We start from the raw sequence: 20,052 nt of genomic DNA on the forward strand, positions 1-20,052 counted from the left end.
ATCGTCATCTCCCTAGTCCTTTCCCGCCTGGACTTCTCAAATTCTCTCTACTGGGGATTATCCAAGTCCCTCCTTCATCGTCTCCAATTGGTGCAAAACCAGTCAGCTAGGCTCATCTGCAAAGCCCCCAAATGGCAATCTGCTAGACCCCTCTTGGCCAAGCTGCACTGGCTGCCCATTGAACAAAGAGCTGCTTTCCAAATAGGCTGCCTGGTATATAAGGCCCGGCAGACCAAGGGCCCGGCCTTTTTCAACTCCCACTGTCCGGCCCGCAACCTCCGCTGTGCCCACCTCCACCTCCTCACTACTCCAGTGGTCAAACTAAAAAAAATGGGCGGCTGCAGATTCAGCTACCTAGCACCCACATTCTGGAACTCCCTTCCCCTTTTGATTAAAACTGCTGACACCCTGCTAAGCTTCCGAAAGAGCCTAAAAACCTGGCTCTTCTCGAACATTATTTAAGCTATGGCTCCCATTATCAATCTTAACGACAGCGCCAGGAAACCTCCGGTCTCAGTGTGCTTTATAAAAACAGCATAAGATAAGATAAGATAAGATAAGATAAGATAAGATAAGATAAGATACTGCATTTCTTTTGTTCTTGAGCCCAGGGGGGCTTTGCCTTGTTCAGTCCAGTTTTTGAGCACTTTCTTCTGGTGAATCTGGCTTGTCTTTTCAGTGTACAGGGCAGAGACATCAGACGCTCCACAGGAGGTGGAGCCAGCATTGTGGTGGCAGAGCACAGCCCTATTCAGAGTCAAGGGGCACTCCTTCCACCCATCCTGGTGTAATCTTTCTATTCACCACCTAGCTGCCCAGACTGTCTCCTGGAATTCCCCAGCCCTGCCACTCACACAAACCAGACAGCAGATACACATCAGAGCAGAGGGGGGATGAAATGGTTAGGCAAGCAAATACTAACTTTCTAAAAGTGGTATTTGCAAACACAGAACATTAAAATAAACTTGGCTAAAACTGACTAGGAAACTGGCTGAACTTGCTCCCCAAAAGCCAGTCTATTCGATCCTACATAATGCCAAAGGCAGAAGTGATGTAGCCCTTACCCAGGAAGGATTTGATGTAGATAGAGTCGGGGACTCCCTAATAGCAAGCGATACTTGGAAATTGCTTCCCAGTATGCTAAATGACAAGCGGAAGAATTGACCGAACAGAGCTAAGACGAATCACGCAGTAAACAATGACATACATGTATTATCATGGAATATCACCTGTGCTAAAAGACTGTTGGAAGAGGGATTAGCCTTAGATGAATGGGCTAACTGCGATATAATCGCCCTGCAAGAAACATGGCTGCTAGAATAAATTGCATTGGCTGGATTTATTCACTACACTGTAGCCGCTGAAAAATGTAAAATTTATGGCCGAGCCATTGGAGGCCTCTCAGTTTACGTGTCAACAGCTTAAAAAATCAAGTCAGAACAACTTAAATCTCCAGACCCAAGCATTCAGGTTATTAAATTATCAGGACAAAACTCATCCAATAACAAGACGACAATCCTGAATAATTATTATACTCAATCTAATCTTCAAGTAAAAAAGGTAAAAAATGCTTTGCTATGCATCGCAATAATGGGTCTACGAAGCACAGAGCCATTATGGAACATAATACTAACTGGAGACTTCAATTCCAATTTGATATGTACTCCAGAGGAAGACGAAATATTAACAGCAGAGAATATACACTGGAGTGTCCCTCAGCAGACACAAAGCGGGGCAAGGACTCGAAAGGACCGATTAGTTATACAATTGGTAATTGAACTAGAGTATCTAGGCATGCGCGTCTTGAATGGAAGGACAGACGAAGATCGACCGCCGAAAAAAAATTACTACGCATGCATGCCCAATCTACATTGGACTTCACCATTGTAAGTCTTCCATTGATCTCCTTACTGCTCACTTTTTATATTGAATACACACCCATGAGTGATCATACGATGCAACATATTAAATGCAACTTCAGCATGGAAAGACTACAACCACCATATATACTAGAGGGCCAACTATGTACAATTAACCAAAAACTTATAAATTGGACTAACTCCAACAAAGAAGAATGGTTCTCGATAATAGAGGACAGGTTGAATGAGTTAGGTAACGCCACAAAGAACAAGATGCAAGCATGGACCCTCTTTCTGGAGAAACTAAAGACAAAAATGAAAGAGTTGATCCAAATAACAAACTGCCGAAGGAACTGCAAGACTTAAGAAGGGATCTGCGTAGAAGTCAAAAGAAGCTGCAGTTGAATGACAAAGATCGGCGTCATTTGGAGAATTTTCTTGCACAAAGAAATTTATATAAAAAGAGGGCCTGGGAGTATAAAAAAAGGATCAACGATGATTTTTGGTCTAAATTGCTCTGCAGTTCTAAACTCCCGGATTCAAATACATTTTGGAAGATCATAAATCAATTAACAAGACCTCGAAATTGACTTACATCAAACGTTCAGGAAACCGAATGGGCTACTTTCCTCTCATCAAAATTTAAAGAAAATCCATTAAAAGTACCTGGGCACCAACTCATTTCGAAACATCACAGTAAAACAACCACTGAGGAAGAATGTTGCAGTCAGTCACCAACAACTGACCTAAGGAATACCTCATTCCCTATAGCAACATATGGCACCTACTCTGCAGAGGAGTTAATAAAAATAATTAGAAAGAACAAAAGTAATGGGGCACCGGGGGCCAAATGGTATCCAGCAAGCCACCTACAAATATGCACCCCAATATTGGGACTTACCTCTGGAAAAACTCTTTGCAGATGTGCAGACCTACAACTTGATTCCTGAAAGCTGGCACGGCTCCATTATCACGCCCATATATAAACGTGGAGATAGATCTAACCCACTTAATTATTGACTAATAGCATTGCAGGACGTATAAGCCAAATATTTTGCATCACTACTTCTAAATGATCTGCCAAACTGGTCCGGAGAAAGAGAAATGATTCCAATTAACCAAACTGGATTTAGAGAAGGAATCGGAACAACTTCGAACATTTTACCCATCACAATGATTGCCGAAAAATGCCAGCGCACTAAACAGGATATGAACTTGTGTTTTATAGACTTGCAAGCCGCCTTTGATAGTGTGGATCGGAAGTTACTATGGGCAAAGCTGAGAGCATGGGCCATACCAGAGAGCATATTAAGGGGCCTGCTGTTATTCTACTCTGACACCTGGACACAAATTAAACTAGGGGATGGATCCCATTTATCTAGAAAGGTATTTACAACAACCGGCTTAAAACAGGGTTTTGTCCTGGCTCCACATTTATTCAATCTATTTATTTCAGACCTTTCAGGTAAATTAAGTAATTGCAACGCTCACTCTCCGAAACTAGGCAACTTACAACTCACACATCTGGCATATGCCGACGACATTGTGCTTATGAGTTTAACAAAAGTTGGCTTGACCAGACTGCTAACAGAACTTTCGGAATTCCTGTCTGCAAACAAGCTTGCCCATAACCTATTCAAAACCAAAACAATGTTAATTACTAACCACGATCAGCACATCTCAACATCAGGCTGGAAAGAAAACAGTTGGAAAGGGTATCAAACTACAAATACCTGGGATATTACATCGATGATAAGCTTGTCCTAAAAGACCAGAAAAACTATCTGACACAAAGAGCAGAAGCCTTAATATTTGCACTTAGCACTCTGTCCAAAAAATTGGAAGGCCCTTCGTTCAAACCACTACTTACAGTGATTGCTAGCAAAGTACTTCCCACCTTAGCATACACTAGTGTAGCAATGCACAGTAAGGATTCTAATATTTTAAACAACTTAATTACAAAAAGGTCCTTCAACTTCCTAGATCAGCCTTACCAGCATAGATGCGCCTAGAATTCGGCTTAATGAATTAATCACTGCGAAGACTCTACACATGCATGAAGGTGTGGTACCGAATTAAGAATAACGCCACCGATAATAATCTCCATAGATTTTTATGGCAGGAGTTGGAAACGCAAAAAAATTCAGAGGCAAACAAATTCTTGACTTGTGCTTTGGAGCAAACATGCTCTGCAAATCTTTGGGACAAAAACTTGCCATTTACCTCATCAAGGGCCCGATGTAGGTAATCTCGATTTGCCTACTCTTAAATACCGGAACATACCAATTCGGTATTTAAGAGTAGGTAAATGGGATGTAGGTAATTTCACTTTTGAAATTACCGAATCGGAATGATTCTGTAATTACCGAATCGGTATTTACTGATTCGGTAATTGCCATTGATTCCTATGGGCCTTGAGGCCCATAGGAATCAATGCCAATTACCGAATACCAAATTACCGATTCGGTAAAATTACCGAATTTGTTACTGACATGCATGCCCTTAGGGCATGTATGTCTGCAACATGGCACATTTTTTAAAGCAAAAAAAATGCGTTTTGAAGGGTTTTCATTATTTACCACCAACTTCTAGTTGGTGGTAAATAATGAATTCTTAAACCCTTGTAGCACTGATTACAGTGCTACCTACCTGTTAAATTACAGAATCGGTAAATTTACCGATTCGGTATTTTACCGAATAGGAAAAATGACAGATTCAGTAAAATTACCGATTCTGTAATTTAACATGCCCCTACATCCCAATATCCAAATACCGGTCGGAAATGGCCGAAAATCCGTATTTTCGGCCGTTTCCGACCAGTATTTGGATACCTACATCTGGCCCTTAAACAGGTATTAAGTAAAGCAGCCAAATTTTATTCGCTGATTACTGACAAAGAAATCTTTTCACATCGCTCCCATTTATGGACTGTGATCTACAGCTACAAAATACTTACCCCGGCGGCCTACTTAGATACAACTTTTTCTGTTTTTATAAAAAAAAAAAGGCTGATGGCTCTGAGATTCGGCATATATCCAACCAGGCCGAGGAGCCTGCCTGTAAACACACTGAAACAGTTGTCTGTCGCCTCTGTGGCAATATAAAAGAAGACTTAATTCACATTATGTGCCACTGTAAGAAGCTGAACCGGGAGCGAACGTTCTTTTTAAAGAACATCTTTCTGGCCAAGAGACTACGCACCTGCAGGACGGCACTTATTGTCGGATTGGACTCAACAGCTCCCCTAATATACTGCAAGATGATAAAGTTCTTGCTGGCCTTTGAAAAACGCTTGAAAATAACTTAGCATTTTTAGATTTAATAAGACTTTTCCTCCCTTTCTATTTTTTCCTTTTAATTCCATTTTTAGCCTTTGGGAGAATTATCATTAGTACTGTATCATGATGAAATGTACTGCTTTTTTTATGAGATCTTATTTTTAATATTGGTTGCTTACTGTAAAAGATATTTGTTATGGTTTTAATTAATAAACAATAAAGTCTAAATTCAAATTCAACTTGGCTAAAACATGTATTTTATTATTCTGAGTTCAGGCATACCAAACTCGAATTTCTACCATGTTCCCTGAGCCTGCTAGGATAATAGAGTGTAATAATTCCAGCAGCCCATTCTGGCCTATGAGAACAGGTAGCCTTACAATAGTGAAAAACGATAATGGTTGTAATTCACTATTAGGACATGCCACACACATCAGGGCTTGTCCTACCTTATGCTTACAATGCACCCTGCCCTTGGGCCTACCATAGGGGTGACTCACATGAAGTAAAGGGAAGGTTTAGGGCTGGCAAGTATGTGCACTTGCCCAGCCAGCATGACAGTACCAGACTGCACGCAGGTTCTGCAGTGGCAGACCTTAGACACATTGTACAAGGGTTATTCTGTGGGTAGCACAACCCGTGCTGCAGGCCCACTAGCAGCCTTTAGATTTACAAACCCTGGCACTCCTGGTGCATTTTTACTGGGGTCTGACAGTAAACCAAATAAGCCAATCATGGAATCCAATCAATGTGTACATTTTTCATAGGGAGCACTTGCACTGTGGCACTGATTGGCAGTGGCACAGTGCTCTGAGCAGCTAACACCAGCAAAACATATGAGGCACAGCAGCAAAAAGTGGAAGGGAGACTCAATCCAAGGTGCCAGATCTAACAGGGAGTCTGGCAACACTGGAGCTGGATTTCTCAGCCAGAGAAAAGACAGCATCTCTCTGATTGCGTCCGCTGGAGGGTCGGCTTCCTTCGGCACTTGCTGCAGCGAGCTTTGTCGGGTAGGTAGATAGTCGAACTGCTCCCAACCACCGTGTGTTTGCTAGGGCAACTGTGGGCACATTTATATCTTGAAGGTGCCGAGTTTGACATAAGGTTGGACATAATAACGTCATCAAAGACTCGAGTTCTTTGAAAATTCCATGAGTTCTTGGATAAATCAATACTCAAGCAGGGTGAGGTTCCTGACTGCTGAAGGCAGGTTTTCCCAAGAAATCGTTGTGGATTTTCGGAACTGGTGGAAGTAGCCATGCCATATTTGGACTGCATGTGCTGTGTCTAAATATGGTTATGATTTAGATGCCTATATAAGGACAAGGGGATTTATACCTATATATGGGCATGAATCGGGAAAATTACACTAGGATCCTAAAATCCTACACAATACTTGTTCAGAAAATGAACCAAGCAGAAAAAAAAAATCCAATCGCTGAAACGAGATTCCTCTTCATTAGTTCAGCTATGCCAGTCCTTCAAATTTATGCAGATTAACATGAACCTCCAGAAAGAGACAATCAAACGTAGTCTTTAATTTCATATTAACCAGATGCACATTTTTCACCATTATAGGACATCCTGCGAGTCCAGCTGCTGCTTCTCCTCAAGTCTTCCAGGTCACACTGTCTAAGACACCAGTGTATGCTTCACCTGAGAGACCCTCACAGTGCCTAGCACCAGAATCTGCTGACTTTAAGCGCTCACAAAAGAATCGACGATGAGCATCATCTACTTCTACCCTGAATTCGGCTTCAAGGGTGAAGTTTCTGTGGCTGTCACTGAAGATCTTTCAAGTTTGTCATCAATTGATTTCCTGAAGCGGGCCAAGTCAATGAAAGTGAGAGGCAACCCCTGCGTTGTCTTTAAAGACATAAACTACAAAGATGAGTTTGAGTTGTTTGTGGAGGGGGAGTACAGGAATCTAAATGAATTTTCTGAAGTGATCTCGTCAGTGCGCGTTGTGAAGGGCGGTCTGAGATATCCAAAAATCACCATCTATGAGACAGAAGATTACAGTGGCAAATCAGCCACTTTAACATCAGCTACCCCAAAACTGAGTTTTTATCAAATGAACAACATGATCTCTTCTCACAAAGTTACCAATGGAGCCTGGTGTCTCTATGAGGAAGAAGACTACAAGGGCGCCAGAATAGTGGCCCTGGCTGGAGACGAGCTGCCTAACTATAACAGCATCAACTTTAACAACAAAGTCAGCTCCATGAAGCCTTACCAATAGCGAGGAAGCCTCCCTGAGATAAGGGTGTCGAAGGCATGCCCTGCTTGGCCAGATCCCTCGTGTCTGCCAATCACTCTACTTTACACGTACCACATGGCAAGAGGGACTTTATTCATCAGCATATCTTCTACATTGTTTTAACACTTCTAACTGAGCTGTTTACACAATCTCTCTCTTACTATCTTTATTTACCTGAACAGGTGAACAAGGTGTGTAGCTTCTGCTTCTCCTGTTTCAGTCCTCTCTGCATGAAATAAAGCAGCACTCACAATAAATCTACCTTTGATGTTGTCTGTGTGGTCTGTAGGCCTGTCTCCTGGACTGCAGCCCAGTGCAGAAGGACGTGTGTTTTACTGTACACTGAAACTGTGCTGTCTCCATCTGGTGCCACTGCCTTTTTGACTGGGGGTTGAAATGGGGAAGGCTGGTATCTAAACTTAGCTACAAACAGATGGTGCTTTTTTACCTTGGCCTTTAAGAAGTTCCCTGAAACAATCCACTGATCCCAAAAGTCTAATGTAGATTTTATTCACTTCTGGGTTGTATGCAAGAGGTCTGTGGACTAATGAGGGCTGAAAGTAGAATACACACACACCTAACACAAATGCGCACGTTATGGGTAATTCTCAACATTTATTTACTGGGTGACTACAGGGCTGTACCGCCCCCTTTTTCCTCCCTCCTGCTCCTTGCCCAACATATCTTGTTCAATCTCCCAGCAGACCTACTGAATGTGCTTGCATTACATCTAAAGAACATCAACAGATAAAGAACTAATCCATATGAAGCGGATACATTTATTACCTGGACTGCCAAACACATACAACCTCTTAACACATCTGAAGGACAAAGTCTTTGAATGTACTCACTGCACAGAGCTCCTGATCAGGGCACAAAGTCTACTCACAGGCCCTTCTATTTACACGCACCAAGCTCTCCCTTTTGAAGCAGAAAATAGGCCCATATTTTACCACTGACAGAACTAATGCTCGCATTCTACAACTGACAGAACTTAGGCCCACGTCCTAAAACTCACAGAACCAAGGCCCACGTACTAAGACTCACAGAACTAAGGCGCACATCCTACCACTCACAGAACTAAAGCCCACATTCTACCACTCTTAGAACTAAGGCGCACGTCCCACCACTCACAGAACTGAGGCCCACGCCCTGCTACTCACAGAACTAAGGCCCACGTCCTACTACTCACAGAAATAAGGCCCACATTCTACCACTCACTGAACTAAGCCCACATTATACCCACTCACAGAACTAAGGCAAACGTCCTACCACTCACAGAACTAAGGTCCATGTTGTACCACTCACAGAACTAAGGCCCATGTCCTAAGATGACACAGAACTAAGGCCCACATTCTAGCACTCACAAAACTAAGGCCCACGTCCTGCCACTCAAAGAACTAAGGGCCATGTCCGACCACTCACAGAACTAAGGCCAACATCCTAACACTCACAGAACTAAGCCAACCTCCTACCACTCATGGAATTAAGGCCCACATCCTACCACTCACAGAACTAAGGCCTACATTCTTCCACTCACCGAACTAAGACACACATTCTACCATTCACAAAACTAAGGCCCATGTCCTACAACTCACAGAACTAAGGTCCACGTCCCACCACTCATAGAACTAAGGCCCACGTCCTACCACTCACAGAGTTAAGGCCCACGTCCTACAAATCACAGAACTAAGACCCACGTCCTACCAATCACAGAACTAAGGCCCACGTCCTATCACTCACAGAACTAAGGCCCACGTCCTACAAATCACAGAACTAAGGCCAACATCCTACAAATCACAGAACTAAGGCCCACGTCCTACAAATCACAGAACTAATGCCCATGTCCTACTACTCACAGAACTACAGCCCACGTCCTACCACTCACAGAATTAAGGCCCACGTCCTACCACTCGCAGAACTAAGGCCCACGTCCTACCACTCACAGAACTAAAGCCCATGTCTTACCACTCACAGAACTAAGGCCCACGTCCTATCACTCACTGAACTAAGACCCATGTCCTACCAATCACAGAACTAAGACCCACATTGTACCACTCACAGAACTAAGGCCCACGTCCTACCACTCACAGAGTTAAGGGCCACGTCCTACAAATCACAGAACTAAGACCTAAGTCCTAACACTCACAGAACTAAGGCCCACGTCCTGCAAAACACAGAACTAAGGCCCACGTGCCACCACTCACAAAACTAAGGCCCAAGTCCAACAAATCACCGACCTAAAGCCCACGTCCTACATATCACAAAACTAAGGCCCACGTCCTACAAATCACAGAACTAAGGCCCACGTCCTACAAATCACAGAACTAAGCCCTACGTCCTACTACTCACTGAACTAAGGCCCACATCCTACCACTCACCTAACTAAGACCCACATCATACCACTCACCTAACTAAGGCCCACGTCATACAACTCACAGAACTAAGGCCCACATCCTGCTACTCACAGAACTAAGGCCTACATCCTACCACTCACAGAACTAAGGCCTACATTCTACCATTCACAGAACTAAGGCCCACGTCCTACCATTCACAGAACTAAGGCCCACTTCTTACCACTCACAGAACTAAGGCCCACGTCCTACCACTCACAGACCTAAGGCCCACATCCTACCACTCACTGAACTAAGACCCACGTCCTACTACTCACAGAACTAAGACCCACGTCTTACCACTCACAGAACTAGGGCCCATGTCCTACCACTCACTTAACCAAGGCCCCCATCCTACCAGTCACAGAACTAAGGCCCACGTCCTACCACTCACAGTACTAAGGCCCACGTCCTACAAATCACAGAATTAAGGCCCACGTCCTACCACTTAAAGAACTACGGTCCACGTCCCACCACTCACAGAACTAAGGCCCACGTCCTAACACTCACAGAGTTAAGGCCCACGTCCTACCAATCACAGAACTAAGGCCCATGTCCTACCACTCACAGAACTAAGGCCCACGTCCTACAAATCACAGAACTAAGGCCCATGTCCTACAAATCACAGAACTAAGACCCACGTCCTACTACTCACAGAACTAATGCCCACGTCCTACTACTCACAGAACTACAGCCCACGTCCTGCCACTCACATAACTAAGGTCCATGTCCTACCACTCACAGTACTAAGGCCCATGTCCTACCACTCACAGAACTAAGACCCACGTCCTATCACTCACTGAACTAAGGCCCACATCCTACCACTCACTGAACTAAGGCCTACATTCTACCATTCACAGAACTAAGGCCCACGTCCTACCATTCACAGAACTAAGGCCCACATCTTACCACTCACAGACCTAAGGCCTACGTCCTACCACTCACAGACCTAAGGCCCACATCCTACCACTCACTGAACTAAGACCCACGTCCTACTACTCACAGAACTTAGACCCACGTCCTACCACTCACAGAACTAGGGCCCACGTCCTGCAACTCACTTAACCAAGGCCCACATCCTACCACTCACAGAACTAAGACCCACGTCCTACTACTCACAGTACTAAGGCCCACGTCCTACAAATCACCGAATTAAGGCCCACCTCCTACCACTCACAGAACTAAGGTCCACGTTCCACCACTCACAGAACTAAGGCCCATGTCCTAACACTCACAGAGTTAAGGCTCACGTCCTACAATTCAAAGAACTAAGACCCACGTCCTACCAATCACAGAACTATGGCCCATGTCCTACCACTCACAGAACTAAGGCCCACGTCCTACAAATCACAGAACTAAGGCCCACGTCCTACAAATCACAGAACTAAGGCCCACATCCTACTACTCACAGAACTACAGCCCATGTCCTACCACTCACAGAACTATGGCCCATGTCCTACCACTCACAGAACTAAGGCCCACGTCCTATCACTCACTCAACTAAGGCCCACATCCTACCACTCACTGAACTAAGGCCCACGTCCTACCGCTCTCAGAACTAAGGCCCACGTCGTACCACTCAAAGAACTAAGGCCCGTGTCCTACCACTCATAGAACTAAGACTCACTTCCTACAAGTCACAGAACTAAAGCCCACGTCCTACAAGTCACAGAACTAAGGCCACATCCTACCACTCACAGTACTAAGGTCCACATTCTACCACTCACCTAACTAAGACCCACATCCTACCACTCACCTAACTAAGGCCCATGTCATACCACTCACAGAACTAAGGCCTGTGTCCTGCCACTCACAGAACTAATGCAAAAACAACAGTTGATGGACAGAATGCAGAACAATGTCATACATTTACCCCAGTACAGAGATCTGGGTCTAAATCTATCATTTTGTTGTACTCCACACCACCCCAGTTCAAACATGGCCATATGCAAATCAGCCTTGACCCTGTGCCTCATGGAAACAGTCCAGCCCGAACGGCCAAGCCATGTCTTTCCAGGTCCAAAATCAAGCATCCTAGGACCGGTTTCTGGCTATCAGCCGTCTTCAGCCAGGATAGCTTGACTCCAGTGGTGTGGAGAGCATGGGAGTCACGTCTGAGCATACCCATCCCACTCGGGGTGACAAATGCAAAAGCAACAGTTGATGGACAGAATGCAGAACAATGTCATACATTCACCCCAGTACAGAGATCTGGGCCTAAATCCATCGTTTTTTTGCACTCCACACCACCCCAGTTCAGACATGGCAATATGCAAATCAGCCTTTACCCTATGCCTCATGGGACCAGTCCAGCCCGAACTGCCAAGCCATGTCTTTCCTGGACCGGAATCATGCATCCTAGGACCGGTTTCTGGCTATCAGCCGTCTTCAGCCAGCATAGCTTGACTCCAGTGGTGTGGAGAGCATGGGACTCACGTCTGAGCATACCCATCCCACTCGGGGTGACAAATGCAAAAACAACAGAATGCAGAACAATGTCATACATTCACCCCAGTACAGAGATCTCGGCCTAAATCCATCGTTTTTTTACACTCCACACCGCCCCAGTTCAGACATGGCCATATTCAAATCAGCCTTGACCTTGTGCTTCATGGGACCAGTCCAGCCCGAACTGCCAATGCCATGTCTTTTCTGGACCGGAATCAAGCATCCTAGGACCGGTTTCTGTCCATCAACTGTGGTTTTTGCACTCACAGAACTAAGGCCCACGTCCTACCACTCACAGAATTAAGACCCATATTCTAACAGTCACAGAACTAAGACCCACGTCCTACCATTCACAGAACTAAGGCCCACATCTTACCACTCACAGACCTAAGGCCCCGTCCTACCACTCACAGACCTAAGGCCCACATCCTACCACTCACTGAACTAAGACCCACGTCCTACTACTCACAGAACTAGGGCCCACGTCCTGCCACTCACTTAACCAAGGCCCACATCCTACCACTCACAGAACTAAGACCCACGTCCTACCACTCACAGTACTAAGGCCCACGTCCTAAAAATCACTGAATTAAGGCCCACGTCCTACCAATCACAGAACTAAGGTCCACGTCCCACCACTCATAGAACTAAGGCCCACGTCCTAACAATCACAGAGTTAAGGCCCACGTCCTACAAATCAAAGAACTTAGACCCACGTCCTACCAATCACAGAACTAAGGCCCACGTCCTACCACTCACAGAACTAAGGCCCACGTCCTACAAATCACAGAACTAAGGCCCACGTCCTGCAAATCACAGAATTAAGGCCCACGTCCTACTACTCACAGAACTAATGCCCACGTCCTACTACTCACAGAACTACAGCCCACGTCCTACCACTCACATAACTAAGTCCCATGTCCTACCACTCACAGTACTAAGGCCCATGTCCTACCACTCACAGAACTAAGGCCCACGTCCTATCACTCACTGAACTAAGGCCCACATCCTACCACTCACTGAACTAAGGCCCACGTCCTACCGCTCACAGAACTAAGGCCCACGTAGTACCACTCACAGAACTAAGGCCCATGTCCTACCACTCACCTAACTAAGGCCCACGTCATACCACTCACAGAACTTAGGCCCGCGTCCTGCCACTCACAGAACTAGTGCAAAAACAACAGTTGATGGACAGAATGCATAACAATGTCATACATTTACCCCAGTACAGAGATCTGGGCCTAAATCTATCGTTTTGTTGCACTCCACACCACCCCAGTTCAGGCATGGCCATATGCAAATCAGCCTTGACCCTGTGCCTCATGGAAACAGTCCAGCCCGAACTGCCAAGCCATGTCTTTCCAGGTCCAAAATCAAGCATCCTAGGACCGGTTTCTGGCTATCAGCCGTCTTCAGCCAGGATAGCTTGACTCCAGTGGTGTGGAGACCATGGGACTCACGTCTGAGCATACCCATCCCACTCGGGGTGGCAAATGCAAAAGCAACTGTTGATGGACAGAATGCAGAACAATGTCATACATTCACCCCAGTACAGAGATCTGGGCCTAAATCCATCGTTTTTTTGCACTCCACACCACCCCAGTTCAGACATGGCAATATGCAAATCAGCCTTGACCCTGTGCCTCATGGGACCAGTCCAGCCCGAACTGCCAAGCCATGTCTTTCCTGGACCGGAATCAATCATCCTAGGACCGGTTTCTGGCTATCAGCCGTCTTCAGCCAGCATGGCTTGACTCCAGTGGTGTGGAGAGCATGGGACTCACGTCGGAGCATACCCATCCCACTCGGGTGACAAATGCAAAAACAACAGAATGCAGAACAATGTCATACATTCACCACAGTACAGAGATCTCGGCCTAAATCCATCGTTTTTTTACACTCCAGACCACCCCAGTTCAGACATGGCCGTATTCAAATCAGCCTTGACCTTGTGCTTCATGGGAACAGTCCAGCCGGAACTGCCAAAGCCATGTCTTTTCTGGACCGGAATCAAGCATCCTAGGACCGGTTTCTGTCCATCAACTGTGGTTTTTGCACTCACAGAACTAAGGCCCACGTCCTACTACTCACAGAATTAAGACCCACATTCTAACAGTCACAGAACTAAGACCCACGTCCTACCATTCACAGAACTAAGGCCCACATCTTACCACTCACAGACCTAAGACCCCGTCCTACCACTCACAGACCTAAGGCCCACATCCTACCACTCACTGAACTAAGACCCACGTCCTACTACTCACAGAACTAGGGCCCACGTCCTGCCACTCACTTAACCAAGGCCCACATCCTACCACTCACAGAACTAAGACCCACGTCCTACCACTCACAGTACTAAGGCCCACGTCCTAAAAATCACTGAATTAAGGCCCACGTCCTACCATTCACAGAACTAAGGTCCACGTCCCACCACTCGTAGAACTAAGGCCCACGTCCTAACACTCACAGAGTTAAGGCCCACGTCCTACAAATCAAAGAACTTAGACCCACGTCCTACCAATCACAGAACTAAGACCCATATCCTACCACTCACAGAACTAAGGCCCACATCCTACAAATCACAGAACTAAGACCCACATCCTACCGCTCACAGAACTAAGACCCATATCCTACCACTCACAGAACTAAGGCCCACATCCTACAAATCACAGAACTAAGACCCACATCCTACCGCTCACAGAACTAAGGCCCAAATCCTACCACTTACAGAACTAAGGCCCACATCTTACCACTCACAAAACTAAGGACCACATCCTAGAAATCACGGAACTAAGACCAACGCCCTACCACTCACAGTACTAAGGCCCACATCCAACAAATCACAGAACTAAGGCCCACGTCCTACCACTCACTGAACTATGACCCACGTCCTACAAATCACAGAACTAAGACCCACATCCTACAGCTCACAGAACTAAGGCCCACATCCTACCACTCACAGAACTAAGGCCCACATCTTACCACTCACAAAACTACAGCCCACGTCCTACCACTCACAGACCTAAGGCCCACATCCTACCACTCACTGAACTAAGGCCCACGTCCTACTACTCAAAGAACTAAGACCCACGTCCTACAAATCACAGAACTAAGACCCACGTCCTACCACTCACAGAACTAAGGCCCACGTCCTACAAATCACATAACTAAGACCCACTTCCTACTGCTCACAGATCTAAAGCCCATGTCCTACCACTCACAGAACTAAGGCCTACATTCTACCATTCAGAGAACTAAGGCCCACGTCCTACCACTCACAGAATTAAGACCCACATTCTAACAGTCACAGAACTAAGGCCCACGTACTACCACTCACTGAATTAAGGTCCACGTCCTACCAATCACAGAACTAAGGCCCACGTCCTACCACTCACAGAACTGAGGCCGATGTCCTACCACTCACAGACCTAAGGCCCACATCCTACCACTCACTGAACTAAGGCCCACGTCCTACTACTCAAAGAACTAAGACCCACGTCCTACAAATCACAGAACTAAGACCCACGTCCTACCGCTCGCAGAACTAAGGCCCAGGTCCTACCACTCACAGAACTAAGGCCCACGTCCTACAAATCACAGAACTAAGACCCACTTCCTACTGCTCACAGATCTAAAGCCCACGTCCTACCACTCACAGAACTAAGGCCTACATTCTACCATTCAGAGAACTAAGGCCCACGTCCTACCACTCACAGAATTAAGACCCACATTCTAACAGTCACAGAACTAAGGCCCACGTACTACCACTCACTGAATTAAGGTCCACGTCCTACCAATCACAGAACTTAGGCCCACGTCCTACCACTCACAGAACTAAGGCCGATGTCCTACCACTCACTGAACTAAGGCCCACATCCTAACACTCACAGAACTAAGACCCACATCCTACCACTCACAGAACTAAGGCCCACGTCCTACCGCTCCCAGAACTAAGGCCCACGTCCTACCACTCAAAGAACTAAGGCCCACATCCTAACACTCACAGAACTAAGGCCCACATCCCAACACTCACAGAACTAATTCAAAAACAACAGTTGATGGACAGAATGCAGAACACTGTCATACATTCACCCCAGTACAGAGATCTGGGCCTAAATCCATTGTTTTTTTTACTCCACACCACCCCAGTTCAGACATGGCCTTATGCAAATCAGCCTTGACCCTGTCCCTCATGGGAACAGTCCATCCCGAACTGCCAAGCCATGTCTTTCCTGGACCGGAATCAAGCATCCTAGGACCAGTTTCTGTCCATCAACTGTGGTTTTTGCAGTCACAGAACTAAGGCCCACATCCTACCACTCACAGAACTAAGGCCTACATTCTACCATTGACAGAACTAAGGCCCACGTCCTACCACTCGCAGAATTAAGACGCACATTCTACTAGTCACAGAACTAAGGCTCACGTCCTACCACTCACAGAACTAAGGCCAATGTCCTACCACTCACAGAACTAAGGCCCACGTCCTACAAATCACAGAACTAAGACCCACATCCTACCACTCACAGAGCTAAGGCCCACATCCTACCACACAGAACTAAGGCCCACGTGCTACCCCTCACAAAACTAAGGCCCACATCCTACCACTCACAGAACTAAGGCCCACGTTCTAAAAATCACAGAACTAAGGCCCACGTATTACAAATCACAGAACTAAGGGCCACGTCCTACCACTCACTGAACGAAGACCCACGTCCTACAAATCACAGAACTATGGCCCACATCCTACAAATCATAGAACTAAGGCCCACATCCTACCACTCACAGAACTAAGGTCCAAGTCCTACAACTCACAGAACTAAGGCCCACATCCTACCACTCACAGAACTAAGGCCCACGTCCTACAAATCACAGAATTAAGGCCCACTTCCTACCACTCACAGTACTAAGGCCCACGTTCTACCACTCACTGAACTAAGACCCACATCCTACAAATCACAGAACTAAGGACCACATCCCAGAAATCACAGAACTAAGACCAACGTCCTACCACTCACAGAACTAAGACCCACATCCTACCACTCACAGAACTAAGACCCACATCATACCACTCGGAGAACTAAGGCCCACGTCCTGCCACTCACAGAACTAAGGCCCGCATCCTGCCACTCACAGAACTAAGGCCCACTTCCCACCACTCCCAGAACTAGGACCCACGTCATACCACTCACTGAACTAAGGCCCATGTCCTGCCACTCACAGAACTAAGGCCCACATCCTGCCACTCACAGAACTAAGGCCCACCTCCTACGACTCACAGAAATAAAACCCACTTCCTACCAATCACAGAACTAACTGGCAGATGCATCAAAGAAAATACCGGGAGCAAATGGGAAGATTCTCAGAATCTGCCTCTTTGCCACCGGTATTTTTGCATTTGGGATGCCTCATCCCAAATGCAAAAATCGCAATTTAAGGAATCTCTAAATGGAGATTCCTTAAATTGCGATTGCATTTAAGGAATCCCAAATTGAGATTCCTTAAATGCAATGCATGAAAGTAAATAAAAAAAATAGCGAATTTGCTAGTAGGGGGAGCAAATTACCATGAAGTTGGACTTCATGGTAATTTGCTAAAACTTTGAAAAAAGCACTTTTGTGCATTTTTCAAAGTTTCATGTTGTGCACACACATGCCCTTAGGGCATGTGTGTGTGCAACATATGTGCATAGATCAATTTCAGGGGTGCAACAGGGTGTCATTTTGACACCCTTGCACCCTTGAAATTGCATGAGCAATTTGCGAGTATCTACTGGTACTCGCAAATTGCTCATGCAATCTCCAATACATTCCTATGGGCCTGTAGGCCCATAGGAATGAACGGGACAGCATTCCTTAATTGCTACTCGCAATTTGCGAGTAGCAATTAAGGAATTTTAAGGAATCGCTATTTTAATAGCGATTCCTACATGCATAGGCTTTTGCTATTCCTAAATAGCGATTCCTTAAAAATCGCTATTAAGGAATAGCAAAAGGCTACGTTGATGCATCTGCCAGTATGACCCACGTCCTACCACTCACAGAACTAAGACCCACATCCTACCACTCACAGAACTAAGACCCACGTTCTACCACTCAAAGAACTCAGGCCCACGTCCTACCTCTCACAGAACTAAGACCCACGTCCTACCACTCACAGAACTAAGACCCACGTCCTACCACTCACAGAACTAAGACCCACGTCCTACCACTCACAGAACTCAGGCCCACGTCCTACCTCTCACAGAACTAAGTCCCACGTCCTAACACTCGCAGAACTAAGGCCCACGTGCTACTACTCGCAAAACTAAGGCCTACATCCTACCACTCACAGAACTAAGACCCACTGTTAGATCTGGGGGTCTCTAGTTGGCAATGGTTATCACCTTTGTCCAAATAGGGACCCTTACTTCTAAGACAGGATAAGGGGATTACACTCCTTAATAACCCCTGCTCACCCCCATGGTAGCTTTGCACGAGCAGACAGGCTTATCTCAGAGGCAGTGTGTTAAACATTTGTGAATACACACAGCAATACAGTGAAACACTACAGATGGACACAACACAGGTTTTATAAAAATAAGTATTCTTTATATAGATTTAAACACAAGACCACAAACAATAAACATCCACAATACTACACTTAGGAATGCTTAAAAGATGGTTCAAGTTACTTAGTTCAAGTTGCTCTTAAATGCGACAAAGTTCTCAACAAAGTACCTGGATGCGTAACTCAAAGTAAATAAAAGGCTCCCAAAAGGTGAGATGTGTCGGTTCCGTGATCTGGGCGAACGGTTGCCTCCTGCCTCAATGCTTGTGCAGAGTAGGGGACTCGTAGTGAGCCTTACCAGTGCCGAGGTGATGCGTAGATTCTCGGCCTGCGGGCCCCTTGCGGTGCGCAAGATGGCGCCTTGATGCGATGCGATGATCCAGTTGCGATGCGAGAAGATAGCACCCTTGATGCAGCGATGCAATGACGATGCGAGGACGCCCTGACAGCCTTGCGACTACTCTGTACTTTTGAGCTTCGACAGGCCCTGCTACACACTTCAGCGGTGGTGCGATGGTGACTCTCACGATGGCGCCACGCTTCTCCGGTGATGCGACAGCAGGCAGCTTTGATGAACACACGCTTCCAGGTAGATGCGGCGAAGGCTCGCTTCTCCTGTGATGCAACAATTTCAGCTGCAGTGGCGACACGCTTCTACTCGATGCGTCACGCTTCCAGCTCCCAGCAGCACTCAAGTGTCTGGAGTCAGAATTCCCAGCAAGGAATTTCAGTGGGGAGCTAGAGGTGAAGTCTTTTGTACCTGAGAATTCAGTAGGAGGCAATCAAATTTCAAGCCCTTGGAGAATATTCTGTAGAAGAAAGTCCTTACAAAGTGCCTTCTCATTTCCCTTGGCAAATGAAGCAACCACTGCAGGCCAGCCCAGCAAACAGCACACGGGCCGAGGGGCAGCCCAAACTCCTGCAGCTTCCTTGGTTCTTCTCTTTGGCAGAAAGGTTTCTTGTTCCAGAAATGATCTACTTTCTTGGGATCAGGGACCCAATATTTATACCCCAAAATACTTTGTTCTCTGAAGGCAGAGGGGCCTTTGCCTAGTCCAAACCAGTTCCTGAGCACTTTGTTTACATGACTCTTCTCTTCCTTTCACTGTGCAGGGCAGAGACATCAGCCGCTCCACAGGAGGTGGAGCCAGCACAGGAGAGGGAAGATCCAGCTCTGGAGCACTCTGTTGACATAATTCCTCCTCTCCTTTCTCAGTGCAGGGCAGAGACATCAGACAAGCCACAGGGGGTGGAGCCAGCAT

At 46.1% G+C, this 20,052-nt stretch overlaps 1 protein-coding gene across 1 annotated transcript; it reads left to right on the forward strand.

The window, feature by feature from the left end:
- Positions 1-6,721: 6,721 nt before the first annotated feature.
- LOC147726075 (epidermal differentiation-specific protein-like) lies at positions 6,722-7,658 on the forward strand. The gene has a single exon (XM_086960189.1). The coding sequence runs from the start codon at positions 6,861-6,863 to the stop codon at positions 7,377-7,379; it is 519 nt and encodes a 172-aa protein (XP_086816315.1). The 5' UTR covers positions 6,722-6,860; the 3' UTR covers positions 7,380-7,658.
- The last annotated feature ends 12,394 nt before the right edge of the window (positions 7,659-20,052 follow it).

Source organism: Lissotriton vulgaris, chromosome 3_1, assembly GCF_964263255.1.
Source record: "Lissotriton vulgaris chromosome 3_1, aLisVul1.2, whole genome shotgun sequence".
In the NCBI taxonomy this organism is placed as follows: Eukaryota; Metazoa; Chordata; class Amphibia; order Caudata; family Salamandridae; genus Lissotriton; species Lissotriton vulgaris.

What these genes read in the sequence shown, in the direction of transcription:
- LOC147726075 (XM_086960189.1), top strand. Translation starts at nt 6,861, where the DNA reads ATGAGCATCATCTACTTCTACCCTGAATTCGGCTTCAAGGGTGAAGTT.